We start from the raw sequence: 16931 nt of genomic DNA, 5'->3' as shown, positions 1-16931 counted from the left end.
GCGCCCGGCCTTTGCCGTTTTCCCCCGGTGGCAGCGCACAGCCCAGCAGCCGGCGTTTGGGGGGTGCGAACACCCCCCCGGAGCTGTGCCGGGGCAGCTCGGCGCTGGGTTGCCGGGGAAGGGTCCCCGCTCAGCCCGGCGACGCGGGGGGGGCTGCCCGCCGGCCCCTTCCCTCCCTCTTCAGCCCCCGTCCCCCCGCCGGCAGCGGGGTAACGTCAAGGGCTCCGAGCCCGTTTCCCCGGGCGCGTTTTCCCGAGGCCCCGCGGGATGCTGCTCTGCCAACAAGCGCCGCCGTGATTTGGCAGCCGCTCGAACTCCCGACCTGTCTCTCCTCCCCGCATTGGCTGGATACGGCCGGTGCCGGCCCCGGGCGGTGACACCGGCGTCCCCCCGAGCCGGGCGGGCGGCCGGTCCCTGCCTTCGCCGGGGACTGGCGGGGGTAGAGGGGGGATGAAGGTCTCCTGGCTGGGCGTGGATGTCTCCCGGGTGCTGCACTTGGCCGCCGTCTTCTGCCTGACCTGCGTGTTGCTGAAGGCCATCCAGCTCTACCACCGGCGGCGGGAGCTGCTCAGGGCGCTGGCCGACTTCCCCGGCCACCCGACCCACTGGCTCTTCGGCCACGTCCACGAGGTAGGGCGAGAGACGGCTCTGCGCTGCCCGGGGTGTGTGGGGGGAGTGGGAGTGCGGGGAGCAGTTTCCCCGCGTGGGAGGAGGGGTGATGCTGGTGGGACTCCTCGCCATGGTGCGGGAGAATTGCTTCTCCCAGTCCCCGGGGGGGGATGATGCTGTGAAAGCCAGGGCACGGCCGCTGCAGCGGTCCCCGCCACGCACCCTGCTCCCACCCTGCTCCCACCACCCAGAGGCACCTTCTTTCCCTTTGCCAGCTCGCATCGGCTTCCCGGCCAGGCGAGCCAGACAGGGCGCCGAACATTTCGAGTCACGTTTAAGCCATAAAACGCATCCCAGGTATAGCACCCGGCACAGGGGCCACAGATGGTTTTAAGGTTGCGATAAAGCCGTGGCTAACTAGACCCGCGTACATAACCTGATCCGTGCACTCGTGGCGTGGATGCCTATTCCCCGAGGTACGCGCTTGCCCAAACAGGTCAGCGTGGCTGCCTGGGCAAACACATTTGCACCACTCGTTGGCAGCTTCACGACGAATAACTGAACTACCTGACGCGAAAAGGCTTTTCCATACATGCTACAGGCCGTTTCAAATCGCCCTGACCTCTCCTGGGCTCTGCTGATGCCCTGCCCTGGCCAAATCTGTGGCACGTTAAATAACTGGCACCCTGAAAAGTGGCTGGGAAGTCAGGGAGGGGAGCTCCTAGGGCTTGTTTCTGTGCCGTGCCAGCCCCAGTTCTGCCGCACTGGACGGGACAGGGTGTCTTTTGGCAACGTAAGCGTGAAGATGGGCCAGTTCAGGGCTTTGTCGCGCTGCCAGTTAGACTTTAAAACTGCAGTAAAATAAAGTATGTTTGCCTCTGTCAGTTGTGACTCTTTATCCCGGAATGGGATTTAACCATTTGCGCCAATCACTTGCTTCCATCGTGGCTAGGTTATTCACAGCTAGACTCTTACCTCAGGCAGTATTTTTTGAAGAATTCCCGTTTTGCAGATTTAATCATTTGCTGATGAAGTGCCGCTGAATTCCCCAGAGCCCAACAGTTCACTGAGCCAGTGGGGAAACTGGCACCGCTCTGGGCACATGCCGAATACAAAGTTTACACCCACCTCGGAGGAGGACCTGAGAGCTGTATTCAGGGAGACCACTGACATTTCCTATTCTGTTGGTTTAAAGGGATTAATTGCCAGTTTTGATTCAGGTCAGTTTAGTATCTCAGATAGCTTTGTCATGCTTTGGGTGGGTCTCCTGGGAATACATCACTTTGTTTTAAAGCATTCTTAGGTATTAGTCCCTGCTTATCCAAATCACTCGGTAGAAATGACGTTAAAATATCCGGAGAGGTTGTGTAGGGCTGTTCAGTCTCACTGCAGCAGCACTACTTAGTTAAAACCCAGAGTGCCAGCCCCGAGGTGGCCAAACCGACTTCCGATGGCCACGGTTGGTGGGAAGCAGAGGAGAGCGGGGTCGCTGCCCCGCGGGCGCAGGGGGGCTCTCGGTCCCTCGGCAGCCCTTCGCCCGCATCTGCCCTGTGCGGGTGGCTGGCGGAGGGGAGCCAGCCTGGTTCTGACGGAGCAAGGCGCAGCTTCGTGCTCAGATTTCAGCTCCTGTATTTTCTGTTTCATTTGCTACCGGCACATAATCATTAGAAGTGCCTTTAAGCGCCTCTTCCCAGATGCTTTTAGCATTGGATCTATTTCAAAACTTGCATTTCCATGTGAGATCAGGCTATTACCCTTCTTCCTTAGACCCAAGTGGGGGTTATACTTTTCTTTTCAAGCCCCCAAGGGAGGAAGAAGTGGAAGTGATGGTCTTTCATGCAGAGCCTGGTAGCTGGTTGAGAAGCAGGAGCTTTCTGTTCCTGTTCCTCTGCAGCCCGCAGGATTTTACACCTTCTGCCCCAGGAGTGCTGGGCACAACAGGTGGAGGTTACTCACTTTGGAGGTAACCTTTCCTCTCAAATAAACCCATCCCAACCTCTGCAAATGCAGGGATGGTTCTTGAGAGCACAAACTGAGGCTGGCACTCCAAAACCAAGGTTGGATGCAAAGGCTTCTAGCGTTAGGACTTGTGCCAGCGAGGCTTGCTCAGCATCTCCCAATTACCTCCATTTATGCTTCCTGTGATTTTGTGATGGGAGGAGACACAAGCAGACCTATCAAAGGTACTTTCACATGTTCAAGTGTCACTCAACCAAAGGCGCCTTGCCAAGCCCTGCTTCTGCTGGCATTGCCAAAGGGGCGGGCGCTAGGGAGGGCTGCCTCCTTTTACCCCAAAACTTGATCCCTGCAACCAGAGAAATTGATAGTTCTCTTTAATAAGTCCAAAATCTTGAACTTGAGCAAGAGAAGTTGAACGACAACCTTCTATCATAAATGATAACTGGATGTAGTTCGTCATTCTGCCAAATGCGAGAGACATGGGGGACGTGCTGCAGGGACCCCCCCAGCTCACAAGGAAGGGGGCTCAGCCTTGGAGCACGGAGCCTGGACCTGCCCCCACTCAGCCTACGTGGTCCCCTGGCAGATGCCCCATGGTTCCTGAGCATCCCCTCCGAGACAAACCTGACGTGTGTCGTTATTTGAGTAGAAGCCATCTTCCAGGTTGAGAAACACTAGCCAAACTAAAAGCTGAGCTGAGCTAACTCAGCACTGAAGCAATTGAGCAAATATTCACTTGACTCAGTCAATGGGGTGACTTTGGGGCCGATTTCTGTGCCACTATCCAGATGTAATTAAACTTCAAGCTTCAAGTCAAAGCAGCAGCTATGTCAGCCCTAGCTCACCAAAATCCTTCACCCTGCATATTGTGGCAGAGTAGTTTCTGTTCAAAGAAAAGAGAATTCTTACACAGTTTTGTCTCCATGACCTTTTTTTCTCTGCTTGTGACTTTGGAACTTTCCACTGATCTTTCCACTTGTTCTCTGGCTATTGCCTGTTTAATATACAACAACACTGGCTGAAAAAGCAATAAAACGGTGATCACTTTTGAAGAGTGAACCTGCCAGTGCTGCCAATACGAACGCTGGTGCTCACGTTATTCCTCAGCATGCAGCTTCCAAGGACCAGAGATGAATCCTTCTGGAAGCACCAGCCCTTCATCGCCTACTAAATTCAATTCCTGGAAATCAAGGAAATCTTAATCTGATGTTATTAACCACTGTCCCCTCCGCTGTAAACTCCGTTGGTGACTGTGGACTCATTCTATTGAATTTTACGTGGACACTGGCCTCCTCCAGCTAAATGGCTGGAGGAAGCTGTGGCCCAGGTTTCCCGGTCAGGAGGCATCATTGCACCGGGACGGACACAGCAGTGATGCCGTGGACTGCTGTAAAAGTGCTGCTGTATTTTCTCATGACTGCAGGTGTTAATTGCTCAGCCACATGCAAGTGAGGACATATTTGCACATCACAGAATGCAGAGGCTGTCTGGGCAAATCTGTGTCTTCTTTGGGGTGGCCATGGAAAAAGAGCAGAAAACATATGTGCACTGATAGGCGCCACCACTGTCCCTAAGGACGTTCCCCACAATTAGGGTCAATTGATAAGGAAGAATTATTTTATATGAGGTTTAAAAGTAACAAGCATCTCTACTTCTGATGCTCTGCAAACCCAGAGGGACAGCAATTTGTTTGCCATTACTTGGTTTTGTGATACAGAAAGACCTTGAGCTTTTTAAGATAGTGGTTTGGGAGATTATTTATTTTTTCCTCTGAATCTAAGTATTCTTTCTCTTTTTACTTCCCCACAACTACAGTTTCTCAAGGAGGAAGAGGTGCTGGACAAGGTGGAGATCTGGGCACAGAAGTACCAATACGCTCACCCTGTCTGGTTCGGGAGTTTCTTAGCATTCCTGATTGTCACCGATCCCGACTATGCCAAGGCTCTGTTGGCCAGAGGAGGTGAGAAGATGATGCCTTCAGCTGTGGAGCAACAACCATAGCCTGCAGATTTCCCGTGCCAGCCTAAAAATTCATAGCAAGGCAGGATTTCGCAGAGAGGTTGTCTTGCAGAAATAATCTAAAGGCACGGAGAGATATCCCTCCTTCATGCCATGCCCTTGGTGCTTCAGGCACAGGGCTGTGGAGGTGGCTGGGGCCCCTCCAAATCTGGCAAATCAAACTTCCTCAAGTGCTCCTTGAAAAGTTATCTTCTCAGTGCCTGACCTCAGCAAGGAGAAGACAGCTGGAAGCTTTTTTCTTGGCTCAGACCCCTGGCTCCTACTGCAGAGCCGTATCTTTAGTGCATCCAGAGAGAAAGGTATTAAACAGTGCTGTGTGGGAGGGTTAATAATTTATCACACAGCACAGACTTTGGACTACCAGTATTCTTCTTTATTCCAGTCTGGGCATCTGCTTTTATACGTGTTTCTTGCAGATGGGCCAAACAGTGTTGTTTTGTTGTGAAATACTGATTAGTTCTGCAGGGATGCCACCAATTCGGCTTCATACCCAATCAAGAGTGAGAGCTCAGAGGGAGCTTTCATGTGCAAACCAGTGGGTTGATGCTACTGAAACATTTACCATTTTATTTTCTCTTTCTTGATGATTTTTTTACAGATCCCAAGGACAACATCAGCTATAAACACCTTGTCCCGTGGATCGGTATGTATTCCCAGGTCTTTGCCTACCAGGAATGATTCTGAAGTTAGTCAAGAACATGCTATGAATGAACAGCGTTGTGCTTGTTCCTTGATGCAGTTATAGCTTAAGGCTTCCTGAAATATTTATGTTTATTGAAAAAGGTGCTAAAATAACACTATTTTTCGTGATTCGAGGATAGAAGGTTCAGACATAGTCATACGTACAAATGAGAACCACTTACGTGTCCGTAGTTAACAAAGGGTGGTGATGGGAGAAGTTCAGATTCAGTGGAGGACTGGTGAAAAATGCATCTGCTGCTCTGAACTTCTCGGCTCCAGCAGCGCTGCTGTTTCTTTTCGGAGGCAGCACTGTGTTGTTTCAGTGAGCAGGGCTCTGCTCAGCCCTGGGAACCCTGGAGCTGACAGCAACATTTGGAAACGCTCTCTCGTAGCAGCTCAGCAGATTTAATCGTGCTCCTTGTAGGCAGAGGCTGTGTCTGCAGGCAGGTGAAAGCAGCTTGCTTGTGCCAAGCAAAACATGCCTTGACTGTGTTTCCCCAGGGAACGGGTTGCTGATCTTACACGGGCCAAAATGGCACCAACATCGAAAACTCCTGACTCCAGGGTTTCATTACGACATCTTGAAACCATACGTGGCCCTGATGGCAGAGTCTACTAATGTGATGCTGGTAGGACTCATACCTGATGCTCCTCTCTCTGCCCTGTTTTCTTTTCCCTGATCCTGACTGTTTAGTAGGTAAATGCTGGAGCAGGGTTTCCTTGCAGTGCCCTTATTCACAACCTGGTAATTGTAAGGATAGGCTGTAGTAGTCAAGGTTTCTGAGCCACCACAAATCCCTGCGTGGGGTCTGGACGGAACCAGCAGGTTGAGCCTCCCTGCGGGGACTATGTCTCTGGTGCTGCTTTGGGCTCTGTGGCTAAGGTTGGAGAATTAATGTTAGTGCCGTCCCCAAATCTCAATCCCAACTGCAACTTCTTATAGGGTGTTTTTGTAAATGAAGAATTGAAGTAAATGAAGGTCCATAATAAATCCCCAAGTTTTAGTTGAGTTGGAGCAGAGCTATACTGTCACCTAAGGTTAAAAGGTATCATTTGCTATCAACATACCCATGACTGGATTGCAATCCTTGCCTTGCCTAATACACAGTGAAAATGCACTGTTCTCCCATCCATCAGTGCCGGGTGTGATGGAAACCAGTGTGAATTACAGGTGAGGGGCACCAGCCTTTATGCGCGCTTGGACCAGCAGGAGTCTGGGTGCCAGAAGTATTCCTCCTCCTTTGCCTCCCTTCATCCAATCTCCCCAGCAGGTCCACATGGATCCTGGCTGTCCTCCCTCCCACTGGCCAAGGGAACAGCCAGGAGCCGGGGGCTGAAGAGCCAGGAGAGCTTTTGCAATGCACACTAGTGCCTGGCAGTTTATAATTCCTCACAGACAATGCAAAGTGCCTATTGTGGGAGCCCATGCCACCAGGTGGCAATCGTTGTATGTGCTAAGGACATAAGTCTGTCCATATAACCTGGTTTCATGCTGTGGGAGCTCAGATGTGACTGTGCTCCTCCATCTCCTCCCTTTCTCAGCTTTTGAGTCCACTGGTTCCTTACAGCCATGAAGGGACAGGGGATTCAACATCATTTCATGTCTGCCAGGCAAGAGAGACACTATTTATAGTTTCTCTAGGGATTCCCTATGGGAAGAGTTGAGCAAGAGCTCCTATGTTATATGCTGGAAAAACACAGTGGGAAAGAGATCGTGAGATGGAAGCTTGAATCTTGGACACCAAAGGCACCAAAGTCGCATGTGCTTGTGAGAGAGAGATAGAAAAACACAGACTTGGTGAAGCCCCATACCAACATATGCTGCTCCTGTATGGGAAACACACTGCACCCTAAGAAATACTTTGGTAACACACCCCATCATCCAGCAATGCACCCATCCTGGGCTCCTCTGGGGTGCCTTCATGCCTTTGCCCCAGGGTAGGGTGTACCAGGGCTCACCGCTGCCAGGATTCAAGAGTAGCAGCTGCCTGAGGCAAATCTTGTATTAACAATCCCCCTCTTGGCTTCCCTCCTCTGGGATTTTGGCAGCAACTAAGAGATCCTCTTCTTTTTTCCATTTCTCTGGGACATATCCCAAGCTGAGCACTCGTTAACCAGAAAGTGAATGTAGATCGCGCGGAACTGTCCCTTACGTTCTCATTTCTGTCTGCTTTGTGTCCTAGGATAAATGGGAGCAGCTGATCACAGACGGGAAACCAGTGGAACTCTTTGAGCATGTCAGCCTGATGACTCTCGATAGCATCATGAAATGTGCCTTCAGTTGTCACAGCAACTGCCAGACCAACAGGTCAGTGCTGGCTGCCCCAGACCCTGGCAGAAAGTTCACAGCTCCGAAGGGAAGCGGGCAAATTGCTTGTCATGATGCTCCCAAATTTACAAACTTCCACCATTCCCCTCTCCCCAGGAAAAACACCTACATCCAGGCTGTCTATGACCTATGCCTCATGGTGCACCAGCGCCTCCGCATCTTCCCCTACCACAATGACATCATTTACTGGCTCAGCCCCCATGGATATCGGTTCAGGAAGGTCTGCCAGCTCGCTCATGACCACACAGGTATTCCCTGCCTTCATCTTCTCCCAAAGCCTTTGAGCAGGTTGGGTGCTGGCTGACCAGAGGCAGTCGAGTTACCTCCTTGCCCATGCAGTGATCCTGCCTGGAGGCTCGGAGCTGGGATCCAAGCAGAGCATCAGCTTGCAGCAGTGGTCCAATCTAGGCATGAAGCAAGGGGGTCTCACAGCTCCTGGATTATTAAACTGGACTAACGGAGGAATTTCCCTCTGGGAATGCTCCTGTTAAATGAGCTGAGACTGGTGAGACAAGGCATGGGCGCTGCAAGCAACACCGATGCAAGGAATGATTTTCCTTTCCAGGCCAGGTCTGATTTTAATGCAGGAGGGGTGGGTAAAATAGGCTGAGGAGCCTGTGGTGGACAAAGAAGTTTGCAGAAAAGGATGGTAATGTGCACGGCATTTGTCGCTGTGCTGCTGAAAAAGCCAAACTGCCTGGGATGCAGAAGCATACATGGCAAATGCATCACGGACAGAGTGGTGGTCACCCCCTTGGGTGAGCTTTGCATTCACAGGGCAATTTTGTGGCTCAGCATCTCCTGCCCTGCTGAACCTTAACTCTTTCTTTCCCAGACAAGGTGATCCATGAGCGAAAGGAGTCCCTTAAAGATGAACAGGAATTTGAAAAGATCCAGAAGAAGAGACATTTGGACTTCTTGGACATTCTGCTGTGTGCCAAAGTGAGTGGTGAGGAGTGGGTGTGCGGCAGGGCAGCAGGGTGCAAAAGCCACTCAGTCTTTGCAGGGGTGCCACAAACCACCAGAGACCCTCAGGACCTCACAAGCCATTAAAATAAATTAGCCCAGTCCTGCCCAGTTGAGGAGGGGCCATGGTGGTCCAATTTTCCATCACTGAAATGGAAGCACCTGTTGGGGAGTACAACATGCAGAGGGATTTCATAGTCCTGGTGGTTTAATATGGGGGCGATAAAGGGATTTATAAGTGAAGGAAAAGGGCCCCTGAATTCACTTTAAACAGAGATTGATTTTGTTTATATGTATCCCAGGGGCATCACCACCCCCCTTTGCAATAGCTGAAAGAATGTAATGGTCCATTCTGGGATATTATATTATTTTTTTATATATATATATAAGGGCCACTAATATATATATATTTAAAAAATCTATATTATCTGTATTATCTATATTATCTACATTATATTTTTTATATATATATATTATATATTATTTATATATGTATGGGCCACTGAAAGTGTCTCTGGACTGTTAGGATGAGAACGGAGCTGGACTGTCCGATGAGGACCTGCGTGCTGAGGTGGACACGTTCATGTTTGAGGGCCATGATACGACAGCCAGCGGGATCTCCTGGCTCTTGTACTGCCTGGCATCACACCCTGAGCACCAGGCACGGTGCCGGGAGGAGATCCAGGGGATCCTGGGGCACCGGGAGACACTTCAGTGGTAAGGTTGCACATTTCCTCAGCTGGTAACTTTTCTCCCATCGCTGTCATTTCTAAGCGAGCAAATGTCTTCAGGGCTCGAAAGCTGGGCTGCTAAAGGTTGCTGTGTGCACAGGGACTTCATAGGATGGAGCAGATACTGCATCCTTCAGCTAAATCTGCCTCCCTGCCCTTCTTACCAGGGCAGACACAAAAAAAGGGCCAGACCAGGAGGGACATGCTGGATGCCATGCCAAGACCTGGGCCACCAACATCGCCCTTTGCTCTCTCCTGTTTTCTCGCCACAGGACGTTGCAGTCGTGGCTTTTCACCTTTTGCTGTCACTTTGCACTTGAGCTTGTTCAGAGGTTGTTAAGGTTGTTCAGAGGTGTCTTGGGGTCCCCAGCCTGCAGCAGTCTGTGGTTGGAGGTTGCGGGTCCCTCCGTACGCCCCATCTGTTGCAAGGGGGTCTGCCCAGGGGGATGACGGCTGTGGGCAAGGGCCCTCCCAGCACAGGGCAGCGGGGGGAGCGGGGAGCTCAGCCTGCCTCTGTCCCGGCAGGGAGGACCTGGGCAAGATGACTTACAGCACCATGTGCATCAGGGAGAGCCTTCGCCTTTACCCACCGGTGCCCGGCGTGTCCCGGCAGCTCAGCAAACCCATCACCTTCCCCGATGGACGCACCTTGCCAGAAGGTCTGTAAGTCCCATTCTTCCTTCACAAAATTGTGCTCTTGGACATCTCGCCGCCTGCTGCAGAGCAAAGGCGGCAGCCCTGCCTCTGTGACCTGCTCCTTGCTGGCACAGACGTTCAGAGAGGGCTGTGTAGATGTCGGCATCCCATTGACAGACCGAGGTCTGGGCTGGGTGGTGGCATCCCAGTGACATCCTTCCTGCCACCACCACTGTAGGGCAGCCGTGCCGGTGCCAAAAGCCCCTTGTCATCCTGGCCAAGCACAAACTCATGGTTCACCCATTTTGGCAAACTGCAGGCACAGGGGGATGGGGACCAGTCCCATCCTGACTTGTGGCCTGGGAATTGCCCTGTGCTCCTCTATTCCTTCTCTGATTTGGCACACAAGCAGGCAGCGTCATGGTGGGGATGATGTGCCTATGATGCCGGTGCCTTCCTCATTTCCACCTTTTGCCTGCTTACAACTAAACAAATGGAAAATATTTAGTTTTCTCTGAAGTCAATGACAAAACCCTCATTGGTTTCCAGTTGACAGATAAGACCATGATGACTTAGACAGACCTTTGTGTGAGCACGCTGCACCTTCCCTTTAGTTTCTTTGTCACTGAGCCCTTTTCTCCTCCTTGATTCCTTCACAGGCAGCATTGCCGCGATAAGCATTTATCTCATTCACAGAAACCCTGCAGTATGGAAAGACCCTTTGGTGAGTTTTCTTTTGCCCTTCTAATAATTTTCCCCTTTATGCTGTGCCTCTTCCAATGTCCCCTTCATGTGTTAGCAGGAGAGCAGAGCCCCCACTTGCTCCCAAACATCTTAACCCATGGGAATCATGCTGAGAAGCAACCACCTTGCGTTAGTCTCAGCCAGCGGTGGCACAGGGCAGTCAGAGAGCAGCGTTAGGGCTGGGTGCTGCCCAAACAGTAAGACAAAGTGCTGTGAAGAGCTTGTATTAACAGGCAAAAAGATGATTTTTTGCTCAGCCTGCAGGTGGAGGATTGGAACCTGGCTCCCTGGTTTTCATCGTATCTATGTCTGGTTTATCTTGGCAACACCATTGCCAGGCTCGGTGGAAAGCAAGGGAGTTTGGTGTATGAGTTTCAGTCCATCTCAGAATGAATTCTCACTGCAGTGGGGTTGTTCAGAAATTATGGGGTGTCACGTTTCTGAAGATACTGGTCAGTACTGTGTTCCTTGACTAATTGCTTTTTCTTGCTGCATATTCTTCATTTCCAGGTGTTTGACCCTTTGCGGTTTTCCCCAGAGAACATCTCTGGCAGACACTCTCACGCCTTTCTGCCTTTTTCTGCTGGAATGAGGTAAAGTGTATTGAATGTTGAAGGAGTAGTGTGGAGAGAAAACATGCATCCCTGGAAACTGCTCAGCCCTAGAAATGTGTGCTGCTGTTATAATTGCTATCAGGGAAGCACTCACAGAGTGCTTTCAGAGACCACTGCCTGAAGTCCTGGTCCTGCAGCGTTAAACGGTTCAGGAGCATGTAATGTTTGTGCTGCAGAGGGATTCTGATACCAGCAGGCAAGATGGGAAGGGAACATCTCCAGGCCACTCCTGGGGACCAGGAACCGGGTCCCAAAGCTGTGGAGAATCCTGCTGGCATCATGTGGGGAGCCTGCAGCATCCTGGGCTTACCTGCTGTCCTCCTCTCCTCGGTGCAGAGACCCCATCTCACCCCCCTGCCCTTTGATTCCCCCTTCTCCCCTGCTCCCAATCCTTCCCTTCGCCCTGTGCTCACCCTGCCAAGGCAAACACATTGCAAACCCTCCTGCTTGGAGACCCACTACCTCGGCTCTGCTGGCCTCTCCTTTGGCTTCCCCATCTCCCCTCCCTCTCCGTGCTCATTGAACACACATCCAGGAGCTCCCGATGCTCCCCCAGATTCCCTCTGCTCGGCCCGTGTCCCTGCTTTTGCCACCCAAAATACTGCCTGGGGCCTCCAGAGCTTCAGAGAGGAAGGATTGTGTGCTGATTTGAGAGGGCTGGGATCCAGCCATGGGGGTTTATCTGTGCCCAGCACTGAGGTGGAGTGGCTGAGCTGCTCTGTTTTACCCCAGGAACTGCATCGGGCAGCAGTTTGCCATGAACGAGATGAAGGTGGCGCTGGCTTTGACCCTGCTCCGCTTCGAGCTCTCACCCGACCCCACCAAGCCTCCCTGCAAAATACCTCAGATCATCCTTCGCTCCAAGAATGGGATTCACCTGTATCTAAAGAAAATCCGCTGATGCTGGAAAACGTCCTGCCTTTGCTGTAGGGAGGGACCAAGCAGATGACGGGACAATGTTTCTCTGGGGCAAAAGGTGCAGGGCAGGATTTGGGGATGAGGATGCCTGATTTCTGTGCTCCTTCCACCAGCTGAAAGCCCTTTTTGGTCTGGGCCCAGGTAGCCTGGATGGCATTGCACAGACCCATTGCCATCCGCTCCACGAGCGCCAGTCTCGCAGCGGCCGGGCATGGCCATGCCTCTTTGCTGGCTGTCCCCTTGCCCTGCCGTAAGGGCTGGGAACATCTGCAGGTCCCACCAGCTTCCTCCCTACCAAATCCTGCCTTCGCACTCATGTCCTGGCCAAATTCGTGACCGTTCCCAGCCCTGCTCCGTCATCAGCGCCTTCCTCGGTGCCTAGAGGTCAGCCCTCCTCTCCTGCCGCAGGGACAGCCTGTGGCAGACCTCTGTCTCTCTTCTCGCACTCAATGGTCTCTGTTTTGTTGAAAACACTGAATCCAGTCTGGGCTCTGAAATTCTGCCTAAACTGCAAAACTTCCATAATTTTTGTGTTAATAAACCAATAATTAGTCCTGTAATAGCAGCTCTGTCAGTTTTTATTGCTGATGCTTGCCCACTTTGTCACAAATACGGTATAGAACCCCTTTAGAAATGGGAAGTGGAAAGGGAACCCATGAGCAGCAAGAGACAACCCTGGGGGTGTCTGGCCGGGCCCCTGCCCGCAGGTTTCCAGCCACAGCCAGGCAGCATCTTCTTCCATGGGCAATCCCTTAACAGGGGTCCAATGTGCAATCTTCATTTAAAACTGCAAGGGAGGAGTTCTGATAATTAGAAAGGGGTTTTTCTCTCTCTCTCTCTCTCTTTTAAATTTTCCTAAGCTCATAAAGTTAGGAGAGTTGTATGCTTGAGGTACACTGGAGGACGCTAGTGAGCTGTCCTCTGCCTCTGCAGGAATCATTATTGGGGTAGGAAGTGTCAAATTGGGAAAACCCAAATGCTGCTGTTGCAATTAGCATTGCGGTGACATCAAGAGCGGTTCCAGCATCACGAGCAGGCTGCTGTGCAGCAAGACAGCGCCTGACTTCATACAGCTTTCATCCGCAGAGATAAGGCAGATAGAATGCAGCTGGGGAAACAGGAGGACCTTTTTGTGAGATACGCTGTGCTACACTGTCAATACCACAAGCCCAGTCACTGTTGAGCCCCATTAAAGGAAGGTTATATCAAACATAAGGTTTTGTCCAATTTTAATTTTAAGTGCACAAAGGGTGCCTGTATTAAATGAGATAATACAAATAACTGGTGTCATCTCTCACTCTGACCGTACTACCAACCCACTGCAAATGTCGCACCAAAGGTGTCCTCAGAACAGCTGTAATTGAGAAGCTGCAAAAACCAGGCCGGTTTATTGTGCAAATAGGGTTGCCCATGCACCTCCTCTGCCACATCACCCGTATCTCTAACCACAGCTGTATCCACAGCTACCGCCAAGCCCCCCCAAACCCCTCCTGTGTCCTCTCCGCTTACCTTTGTGCCAGCACATCCAGCCGCCATCGATAAAACCTGCCTGCCGTGGGGTGCTCGCTTAGCCAAGCAGCCTCGAGAAGACATATCCATCAGCCAGCTTCACCTCCGATCTCCATACCTCATGGCGCTCCAAGCACCCGAGCCACAAATTAGCTCCTCCTGTGAGCAAAACCTCCAGGTTGCCCTGAAGCAACTGCTATGATTCAGTAATATCCCATTTCAGAAGAAATGGTAAAAGAAAGAAATCGCCTGCGTGCACGGGTAACACGAAGGACACGACTGCGTCAGCCAGCTTCACCCTGAGTTCAGCTACAACTTTGTTGAGCCTGAGTACACAAAAAACACCAGAAGATTCCCACCCTGCCATGGATTTGCATCCATAGTTTGTGAGGAGAAAAACTTGGGTCACTCCATATCCTGGAATAAGTTAAAGGAAAGCAGAAAGATTTATCTCCTCCTGATGAGGTCCAGGAGGAAAGCAGTAAATGCACCTGGCTCAAACTTGCTCAGTCACAGCCTCTAGTCATATGGCAAGTAATAAGCTGATAAAAGCCAGTTTCTTCAGTTACATTCAATCATATTTCAAGGTCACTGGGTAAAAGCTCAATGTGTAAAAGATGCAAACTCACCTCACCTCGGTTGCTAAACTAAGTCTGTTCCAGCTACAGCAGCTGAGGAGCTACATATCAGGGGTGATGCCAATATTCCCGTGCAAACCCACAGTCATCCTTGTACGCTGACCAGACCCAGCGTGGTGAAGCTCAGCACAGCAGAGCCGTGCAGAGACCCGTCACAGCGACAGCAGGAGTGCTGGGCGTGAAGCACGAATGGAAATGGCTGTGTATGAAAGCACTAGGCAGAATAACATAAAGCAAAGATTGCAAAAATGGCCTGTATCAATGACCAATGGCACAAGTGACAGCAGTAAAACTGGTGAATGCTGAGGAAAGCGCTGTTTATATCAAGGCTGGTGGCCCCTGTGCTAGGGAGACCATGGTGCAGATGGTTCACCAGCAGAACACGTGTGCTCTGGTGGTAGGAAGATGGAGCAAGGTGGCATCACCTTGTACCTGCCATTCCTCTCCCTGTCTTTAATGGATTGTAACCCCTTAGCTTCCCATTTCAGATGAGACCTGAGCTATAGATTGCCACCCAGTGAGCTGAGACAGTACCGAACCTCCAGGAAAGACGAGGTGCCAGTCAAGCCCCTTTCCTCTCTTCTGTGCAGAGACCTGAAGCAGTTTGTGATCAGACCACCACAGCCAGAGACTGGATGAACAAAACTTGCTGCAAATGAAGCTGACCCTGCACTGTGACCCGCCAGAAACTCCTTTGCTCCTTATGGCCACGGAAAATGTACCCACGGGAACTATTTTGCAGGGCCATGGAAACGCACAGACATCTCACCAGTGAGAACAGGAGCAAATCACAAGCGCAATTTAAAATTCACACTCCGAGTTTGCAAAGGACAGAGGATTTAAAGCTAAAGAAAGGCTTAGCGGCACCAGCTATCTGGATTCGGCGCCTAAGTTTGATGTGCAGGGCTGTGCAGAGCTCAAGCCAGCTAGGGGAGAGGACAACCTTTCGCTGGCATCATCACCTTGAGAAAGCAGCCGGAGAGCATCCGCCAGAACAGGCGGTTCATGCATCCTCAGCGCCAGGAGCCGTCGGCAGTGCTGGAAGCCTCCCCCAGCCTCGTCCCTCCTGCATGCACCTTCACGAGTCCATCCTGCTTCTTGAGAGCACTACTGCTGCCTAGAAAGACTTCGCAGGAAGACCTGCTATTTTTTAGGCAAAAGACATGAAAATCTGTGATATTGAATTGATCATTTAAAAAAAGAATAATTTTAAAATAAATAATAATAAATAAATAATTATTAAAAGAGTAAAGATTGCAGCAGGTTCTCATGGAAGAGCATGAATGGAGCTTAGGAAAGTGGGGGGCTCATGGGCCAGCCTCAGCCATCGGGATTACCCCAATTCCCTGAGCTGGTCTGGGTGGGTGAGCAGGGACTTCAGTATATGGCAGATTATTTTATACACCATGCTGTCTGGCAAAAAAAGCACATGAAGAAACCAAGCATCAGGCCAGACTACAGTCTAATCCAATTATTATTTTCTGGGCTCAAAAGCAGGAGATCCAAATGCCATTTCTCTTTTCAAATTTCTTGTTCCTTTGAAAACCAGGACTTTTCAGAGGTAAACTCTCCCAGAAGAAAAATATTTCCTTCAGAAAAAATCAGAAACTTGTTGAACCCCATATTAGAACCTGAATAATGATGCTACTCCCTTCCTTTGTAATGAATTCGACCAAAAGGACAAATCTGAACGTATAATGAAAAAGATATATTTTGAAAATACATTTAAGCTTTTGTGTGAAGGCAGTCCTTGTCAAATGGCAGCTCAATCAGCACACAGTTTTAGCGGTTGCCCTCATTTACATACACAAGGATCAGGAGTCTAGAAAGTAAAATGAAAATAAGATTTCTCAGTAAATGTGCTTTTCCATGTGCTTTTCCGTCTCTATTCCCTGCTCTTCAGCAATGTTGGCTTTCCGCCTGTGCCAGGAAAACCGAATCCCAGTTCAACTTATTTTCGCTTCTGAGTTAATCCAATTTATTTTGGCCTGAGCCAGCTCCTCTCAAAGAAGCGGGAACGTCGGCATGACGGTAGGGCACCCGCTTTGCAGGGGACGCTCGCTGCGGCTGCAGCCCCTGCGCTGGGGCAGCCCGGGCGAACGCCCGCACGCTCCAGCTGCCTGTCCCCTCTTCAGACGCGAGGTGCAGCTCTCGAGTTGAAATCAGAGATATCCCTACAACGGAGAGAGACAGAGGATGCTTATTAAAATGTAAAACGTTATAAAACCATGAGACGCCGCAAGCTCTTTGGAGGGTGGTGTTAGGATGCAAAATTATCTTGATAAATTGAAAAAAATGCTGAAGTGAATGGGATGCGACTCCATAAGCACAAGCACAAAGCACAAGAGCAGGCACAGCCGTTGCACAAAACCTAGAGCAGAAACCACTGAATAGGCAGCGATCTCTCCAAAAGGTATTTTGTAGATATAGAGACTGACAAAAGTAATACGAATCAATAATACCCTGTTGTTGTAATCAAAGCAAACATCATACTTGCATGCATAAATACAAATATTTCTCAAAAATTTTTCGCTTGCGTCTCCTTTCACTAGATGAAATGAGACAGTGGCCTTCAACC

The 16931-nt window shown here is 50.6% G+C and overlaps 1 protein-coding gene across 1 annotated transcript; it reads left to right on the top strand.

The window, feature by feature from the left end:
• Positions 1 to 369: 369 nt before the first annotated feature.
• LOC104325940 (cytochrome P450 4B1) lies at positions 370 to 12771 on the top strand. The gene is made up of 12 exons (XM_069788803.1): positions 370 to 630; positions 4384 to 4528; positions 5186 to 5230; positions 5770 to 5897; positions 7452 to 7576; positions 7694 to 7845; positions 8433 to 8539; positions 9090 to 9280; positions 9820 to 9953; positions 10590 to 10654; positions 11185 to 11267; positions 12021 to 12771. The coding sequence occupies exons 1-12, from the start codon at positions 451 to 453 to the stop codon at positions 12187 to 12189; spliced, it is 1524 nt and encodes a 507-aa protein (XP_069644904.1). The 5' UTR covers positions 370 to 450; the 3' UTR covers positions 12190 to 12771.
• The last annotated feature ends 4160 nt before the right edge of the window (positions 12772 to 16931 follow it).

The sequence above is a fragment of the Haliaeetus albicilla genome, chromosome 8 (genome assembly GCF_947461875.1).
Source record: "Haliaeetus albicilla chromosome 8, bHalAlb1.1, whole genome shotgun sequence".
Lineage (NCBI taxonomy): Eukaryota > Metazoa > Chordata > Aves > Accipitriformes > Accipitridae > Haliaeetus > Haliaeetus albicilla.
Note: the sequence above shows the minus strand (reverse complement) of the source record. Positions and strands in the feature narration are given on the sequence as shown.